At 42.9% G+C, this 10,134-nt stretch overlaps 1 protein-coding gene and 1 pseudogene across 2 annotated transcripts; both read left to right on the top strand.

Annotated features, from left to right (window-relative positions):
• Nucleotides 1-21: 21 nt before the first annotated feature.
• lgalslb (lectin, galactoside-binding-like b) lies at nt 22-7,573 on the top strand. Of its 2 annotated transcripts, none has more exons than XM_028424066.1 (5): nt 22-327; nt 826-918; nt 999-1,087; nt 1,804-1,990; nt 3,280-7,573. In XM_028424066.1, exons 1-5 carry the CDS (start codon nt 295-297, stop codon nt 3,421-3,423), a joined length of 546 nt encoding a protein of 181 aa, XP_028279867.1. In that variant the 5' UTR covers nt 22-294; the 3' UTR covers nt 3,424-7,573. The 2 variants fall into 2 exon arrangements, with proteins under 2 accessions (XP_028279867.1, XP_028279868.1); XM_028424067.1 differs by having other exon boundaries at nt 26-327; nt 835-918.
• A 1,297-nt stretch (nt 7,574-8,870) lies between these two features.
• Nucleotides 8,871-9,981, top strand: LOC114447393 (UPF0547 protein C16orf87 homolog pseudogene; annotated as a pseudogene).
• The last annotated feature ends 153 nt before the right edge of the window (nt 9,982-10,134 follow it).

Here is a 10,134-nt window from a genome sequence, read left to right as displayed (position 1 = left end):
GGAAATCTGTCTGATTAGCCTTCTCCAACAGACGGGGATTAAGCCTTTAGTCAGTAATTATTATAAAGCATACGTCAGCAGATATCCACCCATTTCAGAGTGTCTGTCAGTGGAGCAGAGGGATGTCCTGTTAGGTGACTGCGCTCTCTGCCAGGCCCGGTCAGACGTGGGGACCAGGAATAGGAGCAGGAACAGGAATATCCTCCTGAGTCAGTGCCACGACGCTGACACAACACACCACGCTCCCCGGCAGGGCTGCTCCGACACTCAGCATCCTATGCTATTCTGCTCAAAATGGCGGTGCAAGCAGCGGAAAACGACGGAATAGTGAGTATTCTTGGAGCGGCACGGGAACCGGGTGGAGGTTAGACGTGTTGGTGTTCATTCTCCGCCTCATAACGGCCTGTGGTTTTGATTTAAGCGCACCGTTAGGTCGATTATCCGGCGCTTATTGTAAATGCGCCGTGCGCAGCGCATTCGCGGCGCCAGGCGACTCCTCTTTCATCCACGGCCGGGGAGGAAATAGGAAATCCAATACGTTCGAGGTGAAGTGTCGGCGGCGTGTGTTCACGGATCGAGCCGCTCTACCGGTGCGCTGAATGTGCGCGTTTTGCATCTTAGTGCAAAAGATGTGAGGCTAATTTCTAACATGACAGGTTCGCTGCCACCTCGTCATTGTTGCAAGCCCCACGCGAGGCCACACGGTGTGTGTGTGTGTTCATTACATGACAGGCCTGCAGCCTCATGGTGGGTCAGGCCACTTTGTGTCATACCTGCCAGATAAATAAACGTTTGCTTCGTGTGTGTTTTTTTTTCCTGTCACTGGTGCTGAAGACTGTGGAGGATGACCACCTGAACGATTCGCTGGGGAACCCCGGCCTCATCTCCCCTGACAAGGAGGATTTATCACGTCTCCTGGTAGGAGGAATGTTTGAGGTGATGTCGCTTGGATGGTGGCTCCGAGCTGTGCGTAATAAAATACAATGTGCTCTGCATAGACGGTGCCATTCAGCGGGCGCATCCGGGGCGGTATGCGGCCTGGGAAGAAGATCATAGTGATGGGCATTGTGGACCTGGAGCCAGACAGGTAAGATAACACGTCGCACAGCATGCACACACTTCTTATCTGGTTGTCTGTTGTATTTATATTCATGCTGGGTGACTGTAGAGATGTGCTTTTTTTTGTTTTTTGTTCTGAGGCCTGTCAGACTTGCACAGCCACTCCAAGACACACTGAGTAATGTGTGGGCAGTCAGGGAGAATGAAGGCTCCTTAAGTATGCAGAGACAGGGCGTTCCCTCACCAGCAGGGAGAAAAAGGGGGAACAAACAAAAAAAAGAAGAGCCAGTGAAGCAGGCCTGGTTGGGTGTGTCCTTCCCTACATGGAAACTTGTGTTAAAGTTGGAGAGAAATCTCCCCATGACCTCATCGTGTTCAATGGCTGCTGCTGGCAGTGTATTCATACCAAAGTTCATGTGAATGTCCCAGAGAGACTCCCTGGGTCAAAACACACAGCGTCTTCCTCAGAAAATCTGTTCCCCTAATCATGGCAGCACACTTAAACACAAAGGTGCTTGTGTTTTGCTGCACAGCTGCAGGGGAGAGAGGATAAACCAAAACTAGCAGCAGGGATTATGCATAATTAACACTCGCACTTTGTTTGCCCCTACCCAGCAGCAGCAGCAGCAGAATTATGAATTTGAGTCATCCCAGATTAGATTAGACTCTTACGTCTGACGTCTACTTCGCCACTTTATTCTGCCAATCTGAATGCTCACTTCTCTGTTTCCTTCCCCTCCTCAGCTTTGACGTAAGCCTGACGTGCGGCCGTGATTCGGACAAGGAGGAGCCCCCGCTTGACGTGGCCCTGAAGCTCACCGCTCGCTTCACCGACCGCCAGTTTCTGCGCAGTGCCCGAGTCTCTGGGAAATGGACAGTGGAGGAGGCGTCCACTGTCTACTTTCCCTTCATTCCTGATCAGCCTTTTAGGGTAAAGACTCCTTTTGGCATTCATGATTTATTCACGTATCCCATCAGGACTTCCAGCAGGGGGGCTTCTTCTCCTTCGACCTATTTAGAAGCCATTCTCTATGATTATGGTTAAATTGTGTGTAGAGCTGTTCAGAAAATGTCCCTGGCTCCTTTTCAGAGCTGCAAGGATTTTCATGTTTGTCCCAACTCCCAAAAGCATTTGTGAGATTTTAGGGATTGGTGCTGAAGTCCAGTTCTGACAGGTCTCGGAGCGGCAGTGTGACGCAGAGCAGTAGTAAGCAACTGCAGACTGTGAGCACTCAGTAGCTCTTAAATGGTCACCATTATTAACAAAGCTTTCCTGTTTAATTAATTCCATTTACGTGGAATTAAACAACAGGAAAGCTTTGCACAGCACAAAAAGTGATTAACAGGCCTGGACTAAACTCCTGAAAGATAAACAGCAGAAAAAGTTGCTAAGAGAGAAACAGGAAACGTTTTCCATGCTGCTCCGCATCAGTCAGTCTAATGTAAATACAGGCTGTGTAGTGGTCTGTTTACTGCAGGAGGGGCTGCATCAGCTGTTCGTGTGCTGAGGGGGGGGGGTGTCTAATTGTCATGAGACCCGAGGACTTGTTAGCTCTATAATGTTAGGTTCCGCTCCGATTAATCCTTGAATCGCTGAACCACATATGGTGTTCAGCTAAGAATACACTGTATGATGATGTGTTTCGGTTCAAAATGCGAGAGGTCAGTGCTGAATTTCTGACTGACATGATAACAAGGTTATTTTTAAAGGTGGCTCCAGCCTGTGGTTATTGAATGTCAGCTGTGTGATAAAGTGTCGTTGTTTGTGGTCTGATTAGAGCCAGCACTTGAGCACAGTCATGGCTCTGCTGCAGATTAAAGCCTCTGACAGACTGCTTCATGGACTGGGAGGCGTGTGGACGGATATATGATGAGCAGGAAGCTTCACTTCTGCCTCAGGCTGTGTGACACACCACAGTCCAGATGTTTACAGTGTTCTATTTTATTGTTAAAATGTGCAAATCTAGGTAGTTTAAATTTACTTAATATAAATTGAATATAGTTTTGAAATGGTTAGCTTAACATAAAATTAAGCAGAATAAGTTTGCTTTGCAGGATGGACAGCACTTTCACAATATTATTTATAATATTTTTAGATTTGTCTGTAGAACATAATTTTACTGCTGGTTAGCTTAGCATAAATGCCTGGAATGGTTTTTAAAGCTGTTTTGCATTATCACAATTGGCCTCATTGATCATTTTCTCCTTCCCTCCCTGCAGATTGAGATCCACTGTGAGCATCAGAGGTTCCGGATATTCGTAGACGGACACCAGCTCTTTGACTTTTATCACAAAGTAAAATCCTTGCCCTCTATCGACACTGTACGGATACAAGGAGATCTACAGATCACCAAGCTCGGTTAACCTCCCCTTCCTTTTCCTGCTCCGCAAGTCATGTGTGAAGCAAGGACTTGATCACAGATGACCGCGCACACACTCAGACACACACATACACTCGGACACACACAACATGCTCCTGTTACATCATCATCCCATTACCCATCACACAACACTGCAGCAGCATAGCACCTGAGGAAAAAAACTTCCAGCAGTGATGAGTTAGAGCTTCTTTTCTGTTGAACCAGGTTCTGATAGGATGATGATGATTTGTGGCTGTTTGCTCCATTTTCAGGTATTTTTCTTTGCAGCCCCATTTTAGTCAGTTCAGGGACGTCACGTTTTATTAATAGCACGTGCGTTTTTTTTTTATGTTGGCTCCTTTAGGGGTGCTGCAATAGAGGCAGGTGTACTTTTGGTAGTTCAAAAAAATATCTTGGATGTCCTAGAAAGCAGTTACTCAGGAAAACTCTGACACCTAGCAGCTAATATGAATGAAAATGTGTATGTGTGGAGAAAATTAAAAATTGGTGATAACTTCTTGAACTATAATCTTCTCATGCTATTTTGATAAACTGGAAAATTCACGTTGAGCCATCTGAAAAGACATCAGTGGCTAATGTGCAGCTAAATTCTGAAATTTGAACCTGTGCAGCATTTAAATAATCAATCTGAGTTGTGATCACATAAAACAGGTTTTTTCACATTTTCAGGTTTAATTTCTCTCATCTCATGCAGTGTTATGCCCTGTTTCTATGCTGATGATTCTCAGTGCGCTGTTGCGCTCCCTTGGGTTTATTCCCGGTTGTCATAGTAACATGCTGCAGCCTCACCGACCTAAATACCCGAAAATGAGGATTATATCATGACAAGTTGTAGCGTCCCGTATAGTACGCTGTGTGTGTGTGTGTGTGTGTGTGTGTGTGTTTAGCGATCACTGCAGCCATTCCTCTGTAGGCGGAAAGTACTGTGTGATGAACAGGAAGTAGAGTTACGGCTGTTTGCTCTGGTGCAAAAATTCTAATTAGACTCTGCTGGTGCACTGACAAAACACTCATCAGCATTATACACTAATATGCAAACTCAACAAGTATTTGGTAGAATCTTGTCAAAGTGTGCAGACTAAAACCTTTAGACAGTCTGAAAGTGGGATAAGCTCCTGGTGGTATTATGAATGTATAGTGTTCATGTTTTTATAGTAGGATAGAAGATATAGTCGAGTGATGCACATTATTTCTTATTATTCTCCATCTTAAACGTTTCCAGAGTCATTCCGCATCAGCATCTGGTACATTATAAAACTTCCATCCCTTGTTATCATAGCCAGCAGAATTTTAAAATGTATAAGTCTTAACAATAACGGCCATTTTGCATCACATAGTTTTCATCTTCTTCATCAAGTATTATGTCTTAAGGTGCTCCGTTTACACTTCTTCCAGTATCAACATTTAAAATGCTCTGTATGGTTTAACTCTGCTGCATAGATTTCATGGTTCTAAAGGGTTAATAAGACAAATAATCACATAAGATATTAGATGTGAGAACTGCCTTTGGGTTGCCAGGTTTTTATTGATAATGCAAGTAGAAGGAGTTGGGACATTTGTTGTCCTCGTATCTCCCTCATACAATTAACCATTTAGGCTCATAGCTGGTTCCACAGCTCTGTCCACAGCCGTATTGACATCGTGACTGCGAGCATGTGGTCCTTCTTCAGCTTAGGTAAAATGTATTTGTCTGAGGTTGCCAAATCAAGTCGATAGTTCAGGTTTTGGCAGCCATCCCCTCTGTGGATTGGTGAACAAGGTTCTTGAGTTCCCTCCTGTCACAGTCTCAGACAGTTATGGTTAGTTTGACCCCAGCAGCACTCTCTCCCAAGAAACAGAGTGTTCTGCCTTGATGCAACCCTCACTGATTGGCTTTCTTTGGAGACTGTGTGTTTCCAAGTTGTTGTTTTTTTTATTGTTCCATCATCTCTGGTTGAAAGTGGTGGACTTAAGTCTTATCCACAGTTACACACTGCTTCAGAAGGATCTACCTTAAAAATGGAAAAATGAGTTTTTACACTTGTTTGGATGATAAGACCTTTAGTCAAAGCTAGCAGATGTTTTTACAACCTGGTAACTCGAAAGTGGTTCATGTGATTTATAAAACTGTCCATTTACCACAGACCACTTATAAACTTCTTAAAGAGACATAACGTCATGGCACTGATTCCTGATTCTTTCATTTCTGTCATTTGAACCAGGTCAGTTCTTATCACACAGAAAAGTGGAGCTGCATGCTGTTGATGCTGTGTCACAGCATTCACATAGATGCCAGTAGCACAAAGCTGCACAGAAGTACCAGTAGGATTTTGACATGTTTTGTTATGTTTGCTTTTGCTGCTGTGAGTTTGTGAGTAAGCCATGGCATCTGTGCATGACCACTGCACTGACTCCACCGCTGGGTGCCCTGTAACCACTGCTCACTTCAAAGAACCTCTTTGTTCCACATCTCATTATCTGTGTGCAGCATCCATCAAAATACAGAGACGGTGCTTTCTGTATGTGTATGCAAGAGAGTTCCTTTCACATAGCAATAACATCGCTCCGGAGCAGAACTCTTTTTTTTTTTTGTCTGGTTGGTCAGATAGGGTCTTCCTTAGGTCCTCGGACACAAACAGGAAACGAGGACAGTTTGACATGCGAGGTCAGCGAGGATACGAGCCAATTAGATGCATTACTCCAGTATTACAACAGAACAAATGTGTACAAATGATGTGTGTTTGTGTGCATTTTGTGTTTATTCTGTTATTAACCGGTAAGAGTTTCCTGTAGTTAATACTATAATCCATGTGACTCAGCAGTGTGTCTCAGTGTTGTAGAGATGAGACGTGTGTTAAAGTGGGTTTTCAGCTGTCACACAGTCAACAGGAATTATGGGGGAGGGAGATTCAAAAATACTTCAAGACTTCCTGAATCAAAGGGCTCAAACCAGGGGGCGCCATCTGTGTGACAGTGTGTGTGTGTGTGTGTGTGTGCGGTTTTCCAAGCAGTCAAGTTTTTGGGACTGTTGTGGGTTTTCCAGCTGTGTGCTTTTACATTTCTGCACAGCTGAGGAGGCAGGGTACTCGAGCTGAACTCTTCGGTACTGTTGCACTTTAACAAAAGAGTGTTGCTTTGTGTTTTCGGTACGTGTGCTTGCTTGGAAAACCTCGGGGAAAATAAAATAAAATGCGTCCCATTTCCTGATCTCCTAATGATCCCATCCCTTTTAAAGAATCTTGGGAAATTATAATTCTTTTTTTACAACCCTTTAAAAACCATAACTGAAAAACTGAATGTCATTCTCTTCCTGATTGTAATTTGATGAGGTGGAAGTACAGTCCAGATATATAGGAACTACTTTTTCTGTTGTGCTGTGGATGTTTGCCCTCTCTTCACCCTGAACAGTCCATGTGGTCTGTGTGTCGCCCTGCGTTTGGACTTTGGATGTACATATTTATGAAGCGTCTGGGTTAGTTTTGTTTTTTGTTTTTTTTTTTACATGATGAACAACAAGCAGAAAGTGTACTGTTGTGCATGTAAGTTGGCAACATTATTGAACCAGTGTATTGGCAGTTATTTCAGTACGGCATGCTGTTTTAACTTTTATTATTTCACCTCAGTTTTTTTTAATCCCTAGTGTGTATGAGTTTCAACTTGATGTCAATGGGATTTGGACACGGCAAATATTAACATACACCAAGTATAGAAGAGTGCTAGAACCTTTTTGGCTCCACATGGTCCAATAAAGTGTTAAAAAAGTGTCCTCTGAGTAGACGTAGTATCATGTTGTTGTACAATCATGTCACCATTTCTATTTATTGCAGTGTAACCAGCAGATCTGCTGACATGCTGATTTTTGCTGTTAATATGAAGGCGTGTTGAGAACTTGAGTCATTTATAATGACGGACATTTTTTTTCTTTGACATGTACAATATGAAAAAAAGAGAGGTTTGGCTCAAACTGGTTTTCTTTTAACTGAGGTTAAAAGAATAGGGCATCGTTTTCATGTGTTTGAGATGATTCATCTTGCCAAGAATCATACTGGCTGTTTGATCTGCTGTTTCTCAGCTTAGCAGCCTTTTGTGTATTTCAAAGGATCTCTTGTACTTAAAACATCCCCAAGAAAATCACAGATGTCTTGTGTCAAAAGGTGCACAGGAGCCGTGTTTGAAGTGATGAAGACTTTGACTTCTAGCAATGTTTTTTTCTCTCTCTCCTAATGCTTTTGTAAAACAGCTTCTTTGCAAACAAATAAACGTCTCATCTTGGAACCTTCCTCATGATTTGCAGGCAGCTACATCTCTTCATATAATATTCATACACACACACACACATATATATATGTATATGTATATAAGGAACACTTAAAGAACACAATGTAACTCCAAGTCAGTCACACCTCTGTGGAATCAGCCTGTCCAGTTAGGATCAACACTGATTGTGAATCAGTTTCAGCTGCTGTTGTGCACATGGAACAGACGACAGGAAACGAGGCAATTATCAAGACAAGCCCTATAAAGGAGAGGTTCTGCAGGTGCTGACCACAGACCATTTCTCTGCTCTCATCCTTTCTGCCTGATGTTTTGCTCATTTTTGCATTTGTCAGCATGTCTACAACCCACACAAGTTGCTCAGGTAGTCCAGCTCGTCCAGGATGGCACATCAATGCGAGCTGTGGCAAGAAGGTTTGCTGTGTCTGTCAGCACAGTGTCACAGAGATACCAGGAGACAGGCCAGTACACCAGGAGACGTGGAGGGGGCCGTAGGAGGGCAACAACCCAGCAGCAGGACCGCTACCTCCTTCTTTGTGCAAGGAGAAGCAGGAGGAGCACTGCCAGAGCCCTGCAACATAGGATCTAAATGTGTAAATTGGCTTGCAAGATGCAAAATCTTGTAAATAAGATCAGCAAGTCCAGCACGTGAAAGCTGAAGAGTTGTTGCTCACAGCATCACTGGAGTCTGCTCCGTCCAACTGTGTGAAACAACTTTATAATGAAACAGAATGAACTGCCATCTGCTGGGCCTCCTTCATCAGCCCGCTCTGCTGCTGCTTTATGTAAACAAAGAAGAAGAATGGAGTAACAGGCTGCTCCTGTCACAAAGACTCTTATCTGTAAAAAGGTCTTTGGTTTTATGATCTCACATGTCAAACTAGGTTTTGGCATATTTCTTGTATGTATGATTAAATCATATTTGATAACTTTGACAACATATTCAGGAGTATACCAAGCCAAAAAAAGATCAAATAATAATAGAAATATAATAAATGTTGAGGTAAAAAAAACTATTATATTATTTAAAAAAATAAAATTGTACAAAAACATAATTAACGAATTATTGTTTATATTTGGGACTACTTTTTTCTGTGGACGCATGTAGACGCTAAAACGCACAGACTCATCCACTGCAGCACGGGGCGCTAATGAGGTCGCGCGGTTTAAAGTTCAGCTCGAGGTATTAACTCATATTGTTGTCTCTCCCCTAGTTACTGTACGGTTTTTCGTTCCTCTGGACTTTATTTCTTCATCTAAAGGTCTGTAAGTCAATTTTAACGTTTGCTGGAGCCGACAGCCGCCATAGGTTTGTGTTTCTGGACTACCTGGCTTAGTGCAAGTTGATTAAAATCAGTTCAGTCGTCAATGAATTGCAGACAGAAGTTGTAACCACCGAGGAAATTAACGATGTCGGCAAATAAACCAAAGAAGGTCAAAATGGCGACTAAATCTTGTCCCGACTGTGACCAGCAGATCCCCGTAGCGTGTAAGTCCTGCCCGTGTGGTTTTGTGTTTATCAGCAGGAAGCTGCTGAACGCCACGTTAAGTGAGCGCTCCTCTCCAGCCATAGCGGACAGGCTGGACTCAAAGAGGAGGAGGACCGAGCGCATCCGCAGAGAGAAGATTGACTGCTCTTTAACCAATGATATGGAGACAAGGAAGAGACACCGTACCAACAGCCAATCAGATCCCACCAGGAGGGGGCGGGGCAGGCCGAAGACAGTGGGCCTGAAGAAACAGGAAGAGGAGAGGGAGAAACAGGAGAATGAAGTGGATATGTATGCCAGCCTGTCTGAGGAGAAGGCCTTTGTGTTTTCTGTGGCCTTGGCTGAGATCAACCGGAAGATTCTGGGTCAGAGACTCATATTTATAGATTAAAACCCAAAATACCTGAGACAGAAAGCACACGCTTACACTTGTGTCCTAACAGAAAACAGAAGGATGACCATAGAGAGCTGGACACATATGGAAATTTATGCACCTATAGATACAGACATGTTCATGGACAATACATATAGTTTGTGTTGTTATATATAGGGACAGACATTTTAAAATATGAATGGGTTTTATGTGTTTTTTTCTCATGTAGTGTATAAATCCACACCATACTGTAAAGTGCCTCCTCATTTAGAGGAGAAAAAACATGTTTTGCAAATTATATTATTATAATTATGTGGTAGATAGTCAGTTTACTGTCACTAGTTTGTGTCAAATTGCCTGATCAGACTGCCAATGTGTTTCTCAGTGTTCATTATTTGATATTTTAATAGATTAATAATATTAATCTTTTGAATTTTTAATGTGAATGTTTTTTCATTGAATAAACGTATTTTAAAGCAGTATGTTTACAGGTGTACTCAAAAAGTTGATAATGAACAGTAGAGCTCGACAAAAACAGATTCCTGGCATTCATTTGTGTTGTTACCAACAACATCAA

The sequence above is a fragment of the Parambassis ranga genome, chromosome 15 (assembly GCF_900634625.1).
Source record: "Parambassis ranga chromosome 15, fParRan2.1, whole genome shotgun sequence".
In the NCBI taxonomy this organism is placed as follows: domain Eukaryota; kingdom Metazoa; phylum Chordata; class Actinopteri; family Ambassidae; genus Parambassis; species Parambassis ranga.
Note: the sequence above shows the minus strand (reverse complement) of the source record. Positions and strands in the feature narration are given on the sequence as shown.